Raw genomic sequence first — 19,333 nt, 5'->3', positions numbered from 1 at the left:
GATATAAAAAAATAAGTGTATGTGTAAATAAAAACAAACTAGGGCTGGCAGGACGGCTCCCGGCTAAAGGTGCGCGTTGTGTAAGCCCAGGGCCCTGAGTTCAGTCCCCAGAACCCACACAAAATGGACAAGTTGTCCTTTCAGCTCTGCATGGCAACTGTGCCACATGCATGTACAGCCACCATTAACAAACACTGTGCTGGCCTTGTACTAGCCTTGAATTCACAATGCAACCCTTGCTAGCACTGAACTTGTATAATCCTCCTGCCTCCGGGTAATAATGAGTGCTGGGATGTGTCACCATACCCACCTAGGAAGTCTTATATTTTTACTACACATATTTATATGTGACCAAGTACACATATGGAGGTCAGAGAACGACTGGCAGAAGTCAGCACTCTACTTCTACCAGGTGGGTCCAGGGGATCAAACTCAGGCGATCAGGCTTGGTAGCAAGCACCTTAACCCCTGAACCCTCACTTTGGGCCCTGAAAATGTTATTTTTAAGATAAGATAATGTTTGCCAAAATCCTAGAGCCAAGTACATGGGGTGGTGATGGGACTTCATTCAAGGTTGCATCACAGGGGAGAGGAGATCAACTCAGAGAGGCACAAAGGATGGCCATGTTCTTTATCTCAGGAGGGATCTGGGCTACATGGGGGATCGCGGTAAGCAGAAGAGATTGCGTGGAGAACTCAAACAATCGAGCATCTTATAGGAACATCGGACTCTGCTGAAAAGAAGAGGCAAAGTGCTCGGCCCTAACGAGCCGTCTACATTACCCCTGCCCCAGCTGTGGCTCAGGGAATGCCATGCCAGAGGATGGGTGAACTGCTGTGAGATGCTTATCTGCCGGATACGACACAAACTCGGGGGAAAGTGTTGGATGGGACATAGGAGAAGAGGGAGGGGTGGATGGAGATGTGATCGTATGTCATCTGTATACGTGATCAGATGTGTATATGTGTGATCAGTGTATATGTGATCAGATGTCATCTGTATATAGAAGCCACAAGGATCGAGGCTAGAGGGAGGGCTCAGTGGTTAAGAGCACTTGTTGCCTTTGTAGAGGAGCCAAGTTTGGTTCCTAGCACCCACAGGGTGCCTACAACCGTCTACAGCCCAGTTACAGGACCCGTTATCCTCCATGGACATCAGACATGTTCATGATACAGAAAAACACACAAGACACTCAATCACATAAAACAAAACAATTTTTTTTTGCTTCTGTTTTTCTGAGACACAGTTTCTCTGTGTAACAGCCCTGACTATATTGGAACTCGATTTGTAGACAAGGCTGGTCTTGAACTCACAGAGATCCACCTGCCTGTGCCTCCCAAGTGCTAGGATTAAAGACATACACCACCATTTTGGCTAACATTTATTTCTAATATCAAGAATAAAGTAAATATTTTTAAAATAAAACTGGGCTGTGTTTTTTTCTTAATTTTTCCATACTTCTTTTTCTTCTTAATATTAATTTTTCTTTACTCTTGACATTTTTTCATGTATACAATGAAAAATATATTGGTGTCCACACTCTCTACCCCCTCAAGTCTCCTTACAATTGCATGGCCTTCTTGGTTTTTACAGCCCATGCAGTCTAGTTTGTGCTGCCCATGTACACATGGGTGTGAAGCAGCAGTCACTGGAGCATGGGGATCCTACCAGTAGCCACACCCCCTGAAAAGAATGATTTGCACCCTTACAAACTGTGTGCTGTGGACACCGACTACCCACCAGTCCATGCTGGTAGTGTGCTGCCTTGATCTGACAGCTGTGGTCAGTTCCTGAGACTTATGGCTATGTCATGTCCAGAAGACAAGCCATTCACAGCATCCTTCCTGGCATTCTTTCTGCCTCCTCTTCTGAGACATTTTCTGAGCGTTGGAGTTGGGGAAGATGTATTTCAACCATTCCAAGACTGAGCTATAAATTCAATGCAATTTATACTAAAATCATTTTTTAATTACTGGGCTTGGCACTCAACTCATTAAGATTGTATAGCAAGTCATATAAATATTAGGCAAGATCTTCTGACAATCAAAAAAAATCATGTGGGGCTGTTGGCCTTGCAAGATATTGAAAATTATCAGAAGTCTTGTGCTTGTGTATGCGTGTGCATGTATGCTGTGTGTGCACACTGAGACCAATTTGACATTGAATGTCTTTCCCAATCACTCTCCAGTTAATTTATTGAAGCAGAGTCTCTCAGTAAGCCACAGCTCCCTAATTAGCCTAGGCTGGCTGGCTCCCCCTCCAGTGCTGGGAATTACAGGTATATTCCCAGCTTTTTATGTGGGTGTGGGGGATCCAAACTCAGGTCCTTATACTTATATAGCAAGCATTTTACCAACTGAGATATCTCTCCAGTCCTCAAGAGTTATCATCATAAATCTACAGCTATTTCAACGGAGTGATAATGGCTGCCAGCCTCTTAGACGGCCATCACCGTGCCCAGCTTCTAGGGTCCATGAAGACAATGCAGTAATCTCTCTGTAACCGTCCCATGCTGAAACAGCTTGCTGTACATGACTGAGTCTTAGTGAAAGTAATGATAAGGGACTGGTCAAAGCTGGGTGCTGTGCCCTGCACGTTCTCTTTGACTTCTTGCATCACTTAACCACAGCCGTGTGGTCAGACTGCCCAATCAGTGCTGTCGAGGAGATCTGAGGTTCTGCATGGCTGAACCACCTGAGAAGTGGATCATCAAATGACTCATCCAATGACCATCAAGTGCCTCATCCAACATTTGGCTGTGACCTCAAGAGAAACCTCAAGGGTGAACTGCCCCGCTAAGCCACTTCAAAATTCTTGACTCAAAGAGCCTTATGAGAATCATACTATCAAGCTACAGAATAATTTGTTACACACTGATAAGCAGGTAAGTGGGGATAATACACATACAGGGAGAGCTCCTCTACAGCATCTTGTAATGCAGTGATACAGCCATTCAAAGAGCTTAACCTGGTATGAGCCCTCAGTATCCAGAAATTATTGTCATCACAGTCATGATCACCATCATCATCATGACCCTTACCATCACCACCATCAAAAACAATACCATAATCACAGCCATCATCACTGTCACCATCTATACCACCATCATCACCTTCTCCATTACCATCATCACACTCATCACCATGATGTGCAGAGTTCTCAGTCACCCTACGTGTTCCAGTGTCTACGCCTCTACTAATAAAGGCATGGTATTCATCACTCCATGTCGTATGTCTGAAATGACGATGGAGTCCCAGTTAACTCACCAGTCACATGAGGGTAGAGATTAGTTCTCAGAAACCATCACTCCCCAGCTCCTAGACCCAGTGGCATCACTGTAAAATGGTAGAAGAAAGGGTGTGGCCATGAGCTCGTTACAAACCTACTGAAGAACTACTAAAGCTGAGATCCTTCTGGGCCTTGAGAGGTTGAACCTGTCCTTTGTCTAAGACTCTGTGTGTGTGTGTGTGTGTGTGTGTGTGTGTGTGTGTGTGTGTGTGTGTGTATTAGTACGTAGGTGCAAGCATGTGAGGAAGTCAGAGGACAACCTCCCTCGGGTGTTGGTACTCAATTTACACCTTGCTGGAGACAGGGTTTCTCTGTTGCCCCATGCTGGGGAGCCTCTAGGGACTTCCCTGTCTCCAAGTCCCGTCTTATCACAGGACTGCCTCATTTCCCCTTCTGGCTTTCCACTGGGTTCTAAGAAACAAAGCTCTAGTCTGCACACTAACCTGTACACTTTCTTCTTCAAACCATCTCTCTACAGTCCTTCTTTCTGATTTTGAGGCAGATTCTCATACAGCACAGGATGGCCTCAAATTCACTGTATAGCCAAGGAGAAGGAAGTATTCTTGGTTTGCTGGGGGTGACAGGAGTCCACTCCCAGGTTGGGTGGGTGCCATGACTGGTACCCAGGACTCTGTGCATGCTGGACAAATGTTCTACCCATTGAAGCACAGCCACAGTTTTAGACTATTTTTTGAGCTATCTTGGATTGTCAGCCAAATGGAGCTCTGTCATCATGTATGCAGCCTCAACACCATCAACACCCCACAGACAACTGGTCTACTTGTAACTATCATCAACCCTACATGACTCTTGACCATTACCTAAAGTCCACAGGTCTCTCTTTGATTTGGACTAGTATTTAAAGACCTGCGACTAGGGGTGGAGCTCAAGAGAAGTTGTTGTGTTGAAGGAGGGGATGTCACACGAAGACCCACTCCTCCCTGGGAAGTTGTAGGCAGCTAATGACTTCCAGGGAAGGAAGACGCATTTTGTTCAGTGTTACAGCCACTGGTACATGGCCCCTCACCTCAACTCCTGTCAGAAACTCTAATTCAACTCACTGGGTCAAAAAAACAAAAACAAAAACAGAAACAAAAAAAAAACAGAAAAACAGAAAAGACTCCGAAGTAGAAGTTAGTAAAGCAGCCATGATCAAAATACATATGTACACGGACCAAACTGCCAAAGAATATGCTCTAATTTCTAAGTTATTGAAGGAGGCAACTCAGTTGCTAAAGCAAGGGCCTGGGTTCAATGCCTAAAACCTACAAGAATGTCCAGGAGTGCTGACACTGTGTAGCAATCCATCTCACAGAGGACCCAAGTTTGGTTCCCAGCCATATCACAAATACTTGTGACTCCAACTCGGGGTGGGGGAGATCCAATGCCCTCTTCTGGCCTCCTCAGGCATTTGCACCCAAGGACGCACACACATACACACAAACACACACACTATAATAGTAATAACAAACACATGCACAAACACATACAAATATACACATGCACAGGTGAAAGATGAAATGGCTGAACAAATGACTTCCATCTGACAGGTGGGAAAACTGAGGTTTGTCAAAGGGCTATCACCTGCCAGAGTCACACATGTAAAAGCAGGAGTGTGGAAAAACACAGAGAACCAAGCCCCACCCTTTCTCTACCCTGGATCCATGAACCACACTGAGCCATCACAGCCCCTTCCTCAGGGCCTCACAGGGACATAGTTAGGACCAGCACATCACAGAAATTATATATACTACTCAGAAGTCCTGTGGGCTCTGGACTAACCCTAGACAGGCAGATAGAGCTGGCAGGCCAACACCAGAGGTGATGTCTGGCCTTAGGTCTGTCTGGCCTAAAAGGAAATCCCCTCCTAACCTCAGAGGATCAGCTGAGCTTTGAGACTGCCTTCCCTCAAGTCACATGACCCTTCCAAAAGGAGTATGATTCACAACTCCTTCCACCACTTCAGAGTAGCTAGAGAGCTGAGCTCCTTCAGAAAATGCAGTGACTGCGGTTAGACCACCAGAAGAACTTCCCGGTATCATGAGGCATGTGAAAAGATGATGGACAGGAAGCCACTCACTGTAGGAGGCACGTGGAAGTAGAACTCTTCCTTGTTTTGTGGGGACAGCCCCTCTGCTTTCCTTATCCTCCAGGACAAAAGAAGACCATGGCACTAGACAGCAACAAGGCCTTAGGCAAATCAGGAGCCAAGCACTGTGGTCAAGCTGGAAGTTGGCTTTTGGTGCCTCTGCCCAAAATAGAGAGAATTCTGTTCAAGGAAGTAGCGGTCGGGCCAGAGGCCTCTGTTGGGGGCTGAGAGAAAGCCACCCAGACTCAACACAAATTCTGCCTTCTGTGCTTTTCACACCCATAACCCAAACCCAGGAGACTGCCGGAAACAGGAAGTGCCTGTTACCAGGCCTGGCTGGGGAAGATAGAAAAGGGGCAGAGAGATGGCTCTCTGCCTTCCTTCAGCCCTGTAATCTTTCAGGCTTCAGCTGGCTCACTGAGGCTTCCCAGACAGGGTGAGCATGCTGTTCATCCTGTCCAGAGCTTTGAATTGAGGAGCTGATGACTCCTTCTTCAGCATAAGTCTAAAGCATTCTGAGAGCCAGGCTGCCTCTTCTCCCCCTGTTACCTCACACCCCAGCAAGCCCTCAACAACTAAATGTCTGGTGACTTCCAGCTAAAGTTGGTAAACAAGATCTTGGACAGGTCATCATGCCTTGGGTTCTCTAACCAAAAGTCAGAAATGAAATCCCAGTGTGGTGGTATATACCTATAATCTTAGAGCTCAGGAAGATGAGGCAAAGGATGGCTGAAATCTGAAGTAAGCATGGACTACAGAGTGAATTCCATGTTGGCCAGGGTACCACCATGAGACCCTGTGTCAAAAACAGGGGTGGGAAACAAGGAGTGAGGGGAGAAGATAGTGGAGGGAGAGAAGGCAAAGGGAAGGGAAAAGAGGGTAGCAATTTCCCTTAAGATGAGATCTTCCACTTTGGAAGGAAGCCCATTAAGACACAGGATGTGCTAAGGGGAGGTGAAACATTCTATCCTGCAGGAAAGCCTGTTAAGCTCGGGAAATAAACAAAAGGAAATAAGTAGGAAGTCCCTGAAACAGACCAGATTCTCTAGACTCTGCCTTCTCCAAGCACAAGCTGTAAGGACAACTGGTCACCACTCTCAGACAAGCTGAACTGCCCAAAAGAGATTCAGACAGGACAAGGTACCTGGAAGAAACAACTGTCCACCCTGTGGAGCTGCCTGCAAGCAGCTTTCATGAGTCACCAACCATGCCAGGCTTTGGTGATACAGCTGTATTTGAGCCATTTCTGCTCCTCTTAAGTGACCCCTGACCCACATTTCTATATGTAACCCAGTGACACTCAGTGCTTCACCAAGTTGGACTTCAGTGGTATCCTTGCTTGTCCTGGCTGTCTGCCCTATCTGGGGCAGTAGGCGTTTATTTACATCTCCCCCTGAAGACAAAATATTCATACAATAAAGATGAGGGAATAGGAAGGGAAGGAGAGGAACAAATATGGAGGGGTTGAAAAAATGGAGAAAGAAGAGAAAAAGAAAGAAGGAGAGAGGGAGAGAAGGAGAATGACAGAGAGACAGAGAGAAGGAGAAAGACAGAAAGACAGAGCGCAGGAGAAAGACAGAGAGACAGAGAGAAGGAGAAAGCCAGAGAGACAGAGAGAAGGAGAAAGACAGAAAGACAGAGAGCAGGAAAGCCAGAGAGAAGGAGAAAGACAGAAAGACAGAGCACAGGAGAAAGACAGAGAGACAGAGAGAAGGAAAAAGACAGAGAGACAGAGAGAAGGAGAAAGACAGAAAGACAGAGAGCAGGAGAAAGACAGAGAGACAGAGAGGAGAATCCACCTCTCCACTTTAGAACTGAGAACTTACACAAAGCCTGACCCAAAAACCCCAGTCATTAATTAACTCAGCAAGCATATATTAAGCACTTACTGTTTACCCTGCACTGAGACCCGGTAGGTGATGAGGGAAACAGGGCCCTGATGCTTGTACCCTGGAAAGATGCGGTAGATAAACTGGACGGGCTTGCAGCACAAAGCAATCTGGATATTGGTCAGTAACAGTGCTGGTGAGTATGTGGTAGGAAGTACAGAGAGCTGAGGTATACAGTAACAAGGACAGACAACTGTACAGCTGTGGGGTAGTGAAAGGGAAAGCAGGGCTCAGCTGGCAGTCACAGCAAGTCAGAGAGGTGATGGACAGTGTGGGGAAGAATGCTGGACTCCGTGACCTTCAAAGGTACAGGTGCATCCACTTTACAAAGAGTTTCCCAATGTCTACAGCGACACACATGGAGCTATGCCACCTGACAAGCAGCTCTACTCAAAAAGTAAAAATAGCCAGGCGGTGGTGGCGCACGCCTTTAATCCCAGCACTTGGGAGGCAGAGGCAGGCGGATTTCTGAGTTCCAGGCCAGCCTGGTCTACAGAGTGAGTTCCAGGACAGCCAGGGCTGCCCAGAGAAACCCTGTCTCGAAAAAAAAAAAAAAAAAAGTAAAACTATGGACTGGGATGTGACTCAGGGTGGAGCCCTGCCTAGAATCCCCCAGAGAAGGGCTGCGTGTGGATACATGACTGCAGGTACCAGAGGAGGCCAGAAATGTGCACTGGAGCCCCTAAAGCTGGAGTTACAGATAACTGTGATGGTCTGATGTGGGTGCTGGGAACTGAACTTGGGTCCTCTGCAAGAGCAGCCAATGCACTTAACCCCTGAGCCATCTCTTGATCCCCACCTTACTTTTTGGAAACAAAGTCACCTTCTCAACCTGGAGTTGACCCATTGGGGTAGGCTGGGTGGTCAGAGATCCCCAGAGATTCTTTATCTCAGCATTCCCAACACAAGGATTCCAGACAAACACCATCATGTCTGATCAACTCCGGTCCTCATGGTTTCGTAGCAAGTACTTTATCCCCTGAGCCACCTCCTGGCTCCCTGTGCCCGTGTTACCCCCCCCCCGCCACCTCCTGGCTCCCCGTGCCCGTGTTACCCCCGAGCCACCTCCTGACCTCCGTGCCCGTGTTACCCCCTGAGCCACCTCCTGGCTCCCCATGCCCGTGTTACCCCCTGAGCCACCTCCTGGCTCCCCGTGCCCATGTTTTAAGAAGAACAGCCACTCCTGATCCTGTATATCTGCAAGTGGACTGTTTTCGGGACCCTGCCCGCTTCCCCAGGTAAAGCAATAAACAGGGGCAGTCTGTAACGAACCTGCATATCCTCCCAGAGACTTGAAGTCACCTGTAGTGACTTATCTCAGCTGACAGAATTAAAGTGCTGTGGAAATGGCTGCAAACCAGCTGATCTTTGATGGCTAGCACAGGCAGGAGTCCCCTCCCCAGGGCTTCTATTCAATTTGCTGTGCATGCTGGAGGACAAGCTTGAAGGCTCTTCCTCGGGAGCCATTCACCTGGTGATTGGAGATAGGGTCTCTCACTGGCCTGGAGCTCATGGATTCTCTGAGCTTTGAACCCCAGAATCCCTGTCTTCATCTCCCATGTGCTGTGATGGGTGGACAACACCACACCTGAGTTTTTTACCTGACTGCTGAGGATTTGGATTCAGATCCTACTACTTGCAAGGCAAGCTCTTTACTAATTGGTTAAACTCAGACATATACATCTTTTCAATTCATTCATTCATTTTACAGTGTGTGTGTGTGTGTGTGTGTGTGTGTGTGTGTGTGTGTGTGTGTGTGCAAAGTGATTTTACCCACTGAGCCATCTCACTGACTCTCATCTGTGTCTCTCTCTCCCCCTCTCCTCTCTCTCTTTCACACACACACACACACACACCCTCTGGAAGGCACCAATGCATGCACCTTTTCTTCTAGCCGTGTACCCCACACCCAGACCTGGTAGCACTGGATAACAATTGCCCAATCCAGCCAAGAGACGACTGGCTGAATGGCAGCCTACTGTCTGTCCCCTGAATGGCAGCCTACTGTCTGTCCCCTGAATGGCAGCCTACTGTCTGTTCCCTGAATGGCAGCCTACTGTCTGTTCCCTGAATGGCAGCCTACTGTCAGTTCCCTGCCAGGAGCAGTTTTGAATCCCCTACGACTCTAAAATAGATTGATTTGCTTAGAAGCCGTATATATTTCCCTCTGCTTTGGAGCATTTATTATCAGAAGAACAGGAATATGAACAGAGAGAGTGTTTTGCATCACTTATCAACGGTGGTTTAATTCCCTCTCATTACCACGTATCCACTCCTTGTCCCTCTGAAGCCTTTGGTCTCTTATAGACTGCTGCTTTAAAGAGACAGAGCAGAGTGAGCTGTAGCTACTTCCTGCCTTCTTCCGTTCTTCTGCTTTCTTTTTAAATTAAATTTAGTCATGTGTGTGTGTGTGTGTGTGTGTGTGTGTGTGTATGCATGTGAGTGTACTGTATAACTGTGCATTTGCACATATGAGTGTTTGTGCACTCATGTATTGTACACATATACATGTGTATGTGTGCCAAAAGAAGTCAGCATTGGTATCTTCCTTTCTTGATAGAGCTCCATCTTATTTTTATTTTAAAAACATCCTTGGCTACATTGAGAATTCAAGGGCAACCTGAGCTACATGAGATTTTTTTTTTTTTTTTTTTTTTGGTTTTTTGAAACAGGGTTTCTCTGTATAGCCCTGGCTGTCCTGGAACTCACTCTGTAGACCAGGCTAGCCTCGAACTCAGAAATCTGCCTGTCTCTGCCTCCCAAGTGCTGGGATTAAAGGCGTGCGCCACCACCGCCCAGAGCTACATGAGATTTTGTCTCAGGATTTTTTTTTTAAATAAATTATGTACTCAGCTTGCAGACTGGTCGCCGCTCTCACTATTCTCTAAACAATAGAGCACACGGCTCCTTCCGTAGCGTATGCATTCCACCAGCTGTGGAAGCTCACCTACAGATGACCTAAAAGCCAAGGGAGGATCCAAGTAGGAGCTATCAAAATAGCACACCATTTTCTACAAGAGATCAAATAATAGGCTGATATTGAAATCTATGAAACTAGTCTCTCATGTACCAAGGGACTACATATAGCTTGTCAGAAGGTTGTGGGCACCATAGGAGAAAATACATAAAATTAGGTGTGGCTAGGGTGACTCAGTGGGTAAAACACTTGCTGTGCAAGCTTGAGGACATGAGTTCGAATCCAACATAAAGAGCGGGGCACAGTGGTGACATTTGTAATCCCAGCCCCAGGGTGAGGGTGGGGTGCAGATAGGAGGATCCCTGGGTATCATCGGCCAGTCTTTAAAAAGACGGTAGGGCTAGAGAGTTGGCAAAAAGGGTTAAGAGCATGCAGTGTTTATTTAGAGGACCCAAGTTCAGTTCCCAGCAGCCACAGCCACTGTTGACTCCGGCTCCAGGGGATGCAGGGCCTCAGGCTTTGCCTGGCTTCTGCATTACAAGCTCAGTCTCCTCACAGACATGTACTCACAATTGGAGACCTTTAAAAAAATTTTTAATGCAGAAGAATAGCACTTGAGGAAGATGCCATCATTGACCTCTGGCCTCCGTGGGCTTGTGTACAAGCATGCACACATATGAGAGCACACACAAGCACACAGACACACAAGGAAATAGTGGACTGAGCAGTTCATGAACGGCAGGGTTTCAGTGAGGTGTTGAGAGACTGCTGTTTAAGCAAAGGCTTGGAAGGGGTGAGGGGGCAGCCAGGTGGATACTGACATGAGCACTGTTCCAGACAGGAAACAGCCAGCACAAAAGACCTGAGGCAGGATTGTGATAGGTGCATTGGAGGAAAGGCTCAGAGGCCTGTAGCGGGAACAGACCTCCAGAGGAGGATGGAGGGGCGGGGATTGAACCAGGTGTCTGAGGAACCAAAACTAGGGCCTGTGAAACAAACATAATGTTTGTGATTGTCACCACAAGACCTAACCTTGGGATTTGTCCTTGAGAGGAAAGCAGTAAGGACTGTTCGATTTCCAATGAGGGGCTGAGGCCACCGTCAGGGGGGAAAGTACTGCCTAAAAACCGCCAGTGAGTGGCTGGGTCAGGGTCAGGAGTGGAAACCCACCCAGAATCCCCCAGTGAGAGGCTGGGGGCGTGGTCATTGGTGGAACTATGCCCAGAATCCCCCAATGAGGGAATTTCTCAGAGGTAGAACACTGGTCTAGTTCAGGAAGTCCTAAGTTCCACTGCAGCTGAGACAAAGAGAGATATAAATAGGAAACTGAGTCACTGAAATTTTCAGTAATTTCCTGTAATGTTTAGTGTCATCAACTTGACTGGATATGGGGTTAGGTAGGAGCCAATCCTCCAGTCACACCTGTGAGAGATTATTTACGCTCTGTACCTGCCTGTGAGGGACTGTCAGTTAATTGAGGTGAAAAGATTCACTGTAACTGTAGGCTCCCCATCCCATGGGCTGGGGTCCAGGACTGAGAGAAAAGGAAAGAGTGGGCCAAACGCCAGTGTCCATCTCTCTGCTCCCTGACAGTGCTGTAATTTGTGGCCAGCTGCCTCACTCTTTCCACCAGACCTTCCCCACCATGATAGACTGTAGCCTGGAACTTTGAGCCTAAGCAAACCTTCCTCCCTGTGACGATTTGAAAACTGTCTCCTATCATCTCTGGCTTTTGAACATGTGGTCAACTGACGGCATTGTTTGGCAAGGTTTAGGAGATGTGGCCCTGTTAGAGAAAATATGTCACTGGAGGTAGCTCATAATGCTAGAGTCTGCTCTCTTGGCTTCCTGATTGCTGTTTAAGATGGGAGCTCCCAGATCTTCCTGCCACACGACTCCCACTTTGATGGTGATGGACTCTTATCCCTGTCCAATCATAAATCAAATGAACTCTTCTGTAAGTTGCCTTGGCTATGATGTTTTATCACAGTAATAGAAAAGTAACTAAGACACTTCCCCAAGATCCTGCAGCTGGAATTGGAACTCAGAGCATACCAGACCAGTAACCTTGGGGCCTCAGCTCTCCTTCCACTGAGCCCAAATTGAAATCTTGGAGATGAGATTCTATTGACTGTGGGATATTCACCAGCATCCTTGGTTCACACACTGTGGATAGCAACAGCTTCCCAGTCTTCCTGGAGATAGCAATGAGCCCAGGCACTGCCAAAATCCTCCTCAGAGAAGCAATGTGCCTCCCTCACACTCACCTGTGCCTGGGGTAAAGCTACATGCTGCTTCTGGGCCTTAGTGGGTAGAGCACTCACCTAGCATACACAAGGCCCTGGATATGTGCATCCATACCTAACAACATGTACACCAGGTGGTACACACGTGTCATCCCAGTGCTCGGGAAGTAAAGTGTTGTACAGTACTGTCATCTGAACCAAACTGCCACCATCTTCATGAGCTCAGCTCTGCTTCTTACAAAAGATCACTGCAGCTCGTCCTGTAGACTATTAGTATTCCCTCATAGGCGGAGGGTCAGAGGGGTCATCAGATCCTGACCTGAGCATCCAGCCATTCTCCCTAAGCCACTGTGCACAACTCTGCCCTGACTGCATATGGCCTCAGAGTCTGGGGAGGTGCTACAGTACACAATGTGGAAAGGAAAGGGGTCTATCTGCACAGCCATACCAAAGCCATCATCTATGAGGGGTCCAGACCTTCTGGCTTGGCTGTTCTGGGGTCACTATCCTGCCCATAACTGCCTGAATTCCTAGTTTCTGTTTGCATGAACACACTCAGGGAGACTCGATAAATGACAGAAAAATTCAAAAGGAGAGTATCTCCCAGGGAAAGACCATAGCTAAGGGACAGCGTTGGGAGTTTCATTTCCATGTGTCTTTCTATTTCAGTCACACAAGTGGATCATTTAACCAAACACCTGGCTATGCAGAAGGTCCTGTTGTGTTTGTTCTCTGAAAGACACCCTGGGGATAGCACTGCATTCTGTCCATATTGTGCTGTGTACCTGTGTTTCCACACAGCTGTCCCAATTGTGTGTGCGAATGTGCAGCTGTACACGCAGAGGGGAGATGTGGACATCAGGTGTCCTGCTCTATCAGTCTCTGCCTGGTTGAGACAGGATCTTTTACTGAACCTGGAGCTAGGCTGGCAGCCAACAAGCCCACACACAGCACTGCATTTGCAGGAAGGGGCTCACAGCCATACCTGGCTTTTTAATGTGTGTGGAGGTCCTTATGGTTGCACAGCAAATGCTATTACCCAAGTCACTAAACCCAAGCCAATCACTATGTTAGCTTCTACTTTCAGTTCAGACATGCCAACCAAGGGCTATACCCATGACAACAGGTACACACCCTCATACCCACCTGCATTGTTGTCTGGGGCTGGAAGCTTGTCAATGTGTTATTCAACAATTCCTGCTTCTCCTGGTGTATGATGAGCCTTGCATCCTGCTGGGCCTTTCCCAAAACTCACTTCTTTCTCCTCAGACCCTGAGCCTCAAAGTTCCACATAGAGGACTTCACAGTCACACAGAGGCAGGAAGCACAGGTTTGTGATGTCTGAAGCCTCTGTTTCTAACCATGATGTCATCAGCCTTTCTGTGGGTCTTAGACCTTATGGGCACTGGCAAGTCCAAAATTGCTCTACTCAGATCTCCAACACCAGTGGAACCAGCTAGAAAGCCACTGCCCTGAGCACATGGATACCTGCCTGCTGCTTCTTACCTCAGGACCTTTGTACAGGCAGCACACACAAACACACCTAGGTTACTACCCACACATCCACAAGGCTCACCCTTCACCAACCCCAGGTTTCTGTTCTAGTCTAATAAGGTTTCCTAGATTCCTTACGCAAAAATGCCAAGCACCCTTTCCAACCATAGTTTTCTTCAAAGTATGAGCCACCTCCTAAAAATGTACACCTGTCCTTATTTTCCTGTTGGTGCATTTCCCTTCTTTAGAATATAGTGTGATAAGATATGAGCATCTGTGTCCCACTCCCATAGTCCCCAGCACCAAGAGCAGGGTTTGCCCTAAATAGTCACTGTTTGATGGATGAGTAGAGGGTAGGTGGGTGGATAAATGAATAAATGAATAGGAGAACAGGTGATTGAATAGATTGGTGGGCAAGTAAGTGGATGGACAGGTAGATGGATGGAGGATGGATGGATGGATAGGTCATCCTTGGCTATGGCACACAGCGGTGAAAGCTCATCCTTAAGTCTAGCTAGTGAATGGGTGGGTGGGAAAAATAGGTAGATGTATAAATGGGTGGGTGGGTGGGTGGGTGGGTGGATGGAGGGCATAAAATGAGATTTTCAGCACCAGATGTATAAAGTGTGTGCAAGACCATTCTGAGATATGGTTGATGGGGAGGTTTTATTGTAGATATGAGGACAAACACAGCCAAAAGCATCTATGAGAGTACAGAGCATAGAGAAAGTAGCAAACTGAGCATGATCAGCAGAATGGAGCAGGCCACAGCGGGAGGGGGAAGAGCAAGAGAAGAGAGAGGGCCATGAGCTGGCAGCAAGAGTGCAGAGGGCACATGGTCAAAATGGCAGGAAAAAGAAACTTGGGAAGGCAAACCCATAAGCTGGTGACATTAGGGAAGGGAGCGGGGTGAGAAGAACTAAGACTAGCCATAGGTACTGAGTAAATCTGAACACCAGCTTGTGTTTTGGTATGCTAATAGGCACTACAGTTAGCCATTTATCCCAAGTTTCTTTTGGACCTGATAGCTGGCTGACTGGATGGATGGATGGATGGATGGATGGACAATGGACGACGGATGGGTGGACAGGCAAATGGACAGAGAGATGAATGGGTGGGTGGATGGACAGATGGAGGGGTGGGTGAATGGATAGGTGGATGGGTGGGTGGTGGATGGGTGGATGGGTGGGTGGGTGGGTAAGTGGATAGATAGATGGGTAGATGGGTGAGTTTGTGGTATATAGATTATTTCTTCCCTATTTGCTGGACAAAGGAGAGAGAGAAGGAAATGGAGGAACCAGTCTTCTCACTCCAATCTCTACAACTTTATCTCTACTGTTTCCCAGTCAATGGTTCCTTTCCTTTTTCTTTCTGCCTTCCATATCCCATGGGCCACTCTGTCCCTGGCTTAATTCTGCTAACGAATGCTCCCAGAGGCCCAGAGGAGATTTCCTTGGGGTACCTCCTCTGGCATATTGTACATAGCCTATTGGTCCTCACACACATCTCCACCAGATGTAGAATTTCCAAGGAAGGTAGAAAGACCAGAAGCCAGACGCTACAGAGCAGATAGATGGGGAGATTCGGGTGAGCACTGGCCCAGCCTGAGGATTCATGGCATAGAGAGGAGCCAGAACAATGAGAAAACTCCTACTGATTCTTCAAAACCTATCTTAAATAGGCCCTCTTACATAAGTCCTAATTCTCCCAAGCAGTGTCCTTCCTGCATTCCTAGAGCACAAGGACATGAGATGCATCTTATTCTGTCTCCTTGAGTTTAAGAACTCTTTGGGGGCCAGAGCCAAGTTCTCAACATTGCCTGGTACATACTAGGACTGTTGCTGGAACACAGCTGGTCCTCTGGAGATTAACATCATGTACACTTGCCCTTCAGAAAATCAGTCTTAGTTATGATATATGGGGGTGGAAGTTCATCCTTAACTCTAACCGTTTTCCCAACAGCTGCGATTGCCACATCGTAGGGCACCCTGAGTCCGGCCAGAGCTGGGGCCCAAGAGTCCCATGGCTACTTCCTCAAGCCCTTAAAGCTACTGAAGTTTAAGCAAATGTAGGCAAATCTCTGCTGACCTGTCGCCAGCCAGAGGGACAGTCCATGGGGGCAGTGGGTGCTCTGTTCTTTATTTCCTTCAGGGAACTCACAAAAGCTTCAGAGACTGCTAACTCACTGGCAACCCCAGAAATATCCTAGAGACCTCAGCAGGCCATTTTCTTAAAGTAACTTCCTTCTTAAATTCCATAGGACCCCTCACATGAGGGAAGAGACCAGGTTCCAGCCCCATTGCCCATCATCATTTCTAGGGACAGTCTCCTGGGACTTGGAAAAACAGGCTGTGCAGGACTGACAGACTGAGGGCAAGAAGACAGATGCCCCTTACACCAAGGCTGAGTCCTTCAGATCCGAGGGCAAGGCCATGTTTCCTTAGATACAATTCCCTCACACTCCATGTTAAAGCTATGTATCCCTTTGACTTGAACCTATATCTTCCATTTCTAGGGCTATCAGGCCCCACAAACCTAGCATCTCTGGGGAAGCAGAGAAGAGAGTACAAAGCTACCAGTCACCTTTCACCACCACCCTAGGCACATTCAAATAAGGATTTGAATACATTTCCTAAGCTCACCAGGGCATAGTCTGACCACGCCTCCCGACTGAAGCGTGGAGAGTGCAGAAATCCCAAACTCATGGACTCCCAGGACCTTCTTAGGATCCTAGGCCTGGGCCCTGCATTTAGTGGACCCTTCATGAAATGAATAGAGTTAGGATGCCACAGGGTCTCACATTGCAGCCCCTAATGCTCCATACCACACAGCACAAAGCCCTGGCAGGAAATGGAGGAGAAGGAAGATGTGAGGAGGAAGGAGAGGGGGTGCAGAAGAGGCGGAAGAGGAGGAGCCACTGGTGGGGGAGAAACTGAAGGCCTCTCTCTTCATGCTTGAATCTGGTGGTACTCCAACTTCATGCACCCTCTTGGCAACCGAGTACCTCTTAAGAACCCTTTAAATGGATCTCAACAGAGTCAGCCGGGGGTTAAGGAGATTTCCCCCTAAATTTGCCAGGACAGATGCAAGCCAACCAAGAATCTATAAACCCACCCAGAGCTCTGTTCGGCTCAGTGCCTCCCCTTAGCCAGAGCCAGGCCTACCTTCCTCCATCCAGCTGTGCCCTGGTATCACCCAGCAGACTCACCTGGGACATCTGGGGCCGCAAATTAACCTCCCGCAGATTGATGGCGTGGGGAAGCAGGTTGTTAAGCAGTTGACACAAGAGGACACCATCCCGCAGTGCCTGTGCCAGCTCACACACCTGGGCCCCCTCCCAAGTCACACGGTGACTAGGAGGCAGCACCCGACACTGGATCAGCCAGTGAGTGCACTGTCTCCAGAGCTCCATGGTGGCTGCCTGCCTCTCTCTCACTTGGCCCCTCGGGGAGGCCCCGTGCACCCTCGTTCCTTCACCACCGCGGCTGCCTGCCCCAGTGGGGACAACTACAACACCACTTCCTCTTCTGTGACTGTAACTGTCGCCCCGGGGTGGGGGTGGGGAGGAGCTATGGGGCGGAGGGGAGCACCTGCAGTTCCACCCTCACGCCTTCTACTCACTGGTGTGACCTTGCCCTTCTTCACTCACACTGAGCAGACCTGGGTACCTGCTGAACTAAGGTCCCACTACCTCATCCAGCCATAGGCACACATGCTGTCACCTCCTATCTCCTCCTAGTCACCTCTCTAAGGCCCTGACCTCTCACAGTCTGTTGCCCCTGCAGCAGCCAAAAGGGACCATTGAACACGGAGTCAAGTCTCAACCATTCTTTCTCCACCCAAAACCCTTATGACCTTCCTTCTTCCACAGGGGTCAAAACTCAAGTTTTCCCTGCACCCCACAAGGCCCTGTTCACCCTGCCCCAATCCCTGCCAGCCTCCTCTCTCTATCCTTCACTCCCTGTGCTCAAGCTACACTGACCTCCATCCTGCCCCAGAGCCTTTGCACTTACGCCTACCACCTGACAAGATACTAATTCACTCCATCATGTCCTACATGTTACATTTTACTAGTGAGTACTCAGCCATAGTTGGGACATCTATACCACCACCACCCCAAGGCTCAAGCGAGAAGGGACACAAATTAGGTAAGAGGCAGGTGGGGGGCTGTGAAACACTGTCTCCAGGACAGGCCATGACCACTGTGCTCATGAACTTAGTGCAGTTATGGTGGCAGCACAAGATCAAGCCAGGAAGGAGCCAACAGGCCCACAGGCAGCAGTAATGGATGCAGTGGGTTACAAAAGAGCAAGTAAGTGGGGACAAGGTAAAGAGAGTCCACCCTCATTCAGAGTGCTTGGGGAAAGTCAGAAGGGGAGTTGAGGGTGGGTAGGACCAAGATAGGTTGTTAACATGTACGAAATTGCCAACAAATATAACTATAATAAACAGAAAATATATTATACTTTAAAAGCCATTTTTAACTTTTATTATATTTATTTTTCATATATATATGTGTATATATATATATATGCACACATACATATACATATATGTTGTGTGTTGTGTTGTGTATGTGTGAAGGTACATGTGGGGCACAGTGATGTTCCCTGGCTGTGTGGAGAGGTATTGGGGAAGGGGATGTCTCAGCAGGCCCATGCCAAGGCATCTCTTTCCCCCTGAGGGATCAATCACACATCGGTATAGCATAGGATAGAGTTTATTCAGGGCATGGGGAGGGGAGCCAGGAGGGTAGTAGAAGCAGAGAGAGAGAGAGAGAGAGAGAGAGAGAGAGAGAGAGAACAGAATGAATGAACATAGAGGTAGAGGCCGGCCATGACCATGTGGACAGAGTGGGAAGAGAAGGGGGAGGGGCAGAGAGAAGCTACAGGCAGGAGAGCAAGAGGGTAAGAGATTAAGAGAGAGAGGAGGGGACAGGCAGCCCCTTTTATAGTGGGCAGGCCTACCTGGCTGTTGCCAGGTTACTGTGGAGGTGAAGTTTAGACAGAATACTAACACACAGTACATGTGTGGAGGTCAAAGGACAACATGAGGGAGAAGGTTCTCTTTCCACCATGCAAGCCCCAGGGATTGAACTCAAATCATCAAGCTTGGCAGTAATCACCTCTGCCCACAGAGCCCTCTCACCACCCGTTTTCCTTTTTTTTAAAAAACTTGTGTTGTGAATACCATGTGTGTGTGTGTGTGTGTGTGTGCATGTGCGAGAGAGAGAGAGAGAGGGGGGGGGGGGGGGGGGGGGGGGGGGAGGGCGAGGGGGAGGGCGCGGGGCTGGGGGCGGGGGCGGGAGAGAGGGAGGGAGAGAGGGAGGGAGAGAGAGAAAGAGCACTGTGGTGTGTGTGTTGAGGTCGCAGGACAGCCTCGGTGTAGGTCCTCTCTTCCACATCACTT

At 48.2% G+C, this 19,333-nt stretch overlaps 1 protein-coding gene across 1 annotated transcript in view; it reads right to left on the bottom strand.

Annotated features, from left to right (window-relative positions):
- Vav1 (vav guanine nucleotide exchange factor 1) overlaps nucleotides 1–17,428 on the bottom strand; it is a 50,056-nt gene extending 32,628 nt beyond the window's left edge. Inside the window, exon 1 of the mRNA XM_028762639.1 lies at nucleotides 17,133–17,428. Within this exon, the coding sequence (XP_028618472.1) occupies nucleotides 17,133–17,336 (204 nt within the window). The 5' untranslated portion in view covers nucleotides 17,337–17,428. The remainder of the gene's footprint in view (nucleotides 1–17,132) is intronic.
- Nucleotides 17,429–19,333: the final 1,905 nt, after the last annotated feature.

This window comes from Grammomys surdaster, unplaced genomic scaffold (genome assembly GCF_004785775.1).
Source record: "Grammomys surdaster isolate TR1022 unplaced genomic scaffold, NIH_TR_1.0 62, whole genome shotgun sequence".
NCBI classification, from domain to species: Eukaryota; Metazoa; Chordata; class Mammalia; order Rodentia; family Muridae; genus Grammomys; species Grammomys surdaster.
This window is presented reverse-complemented; position numbering and strand designations above follow the sequence as displayed.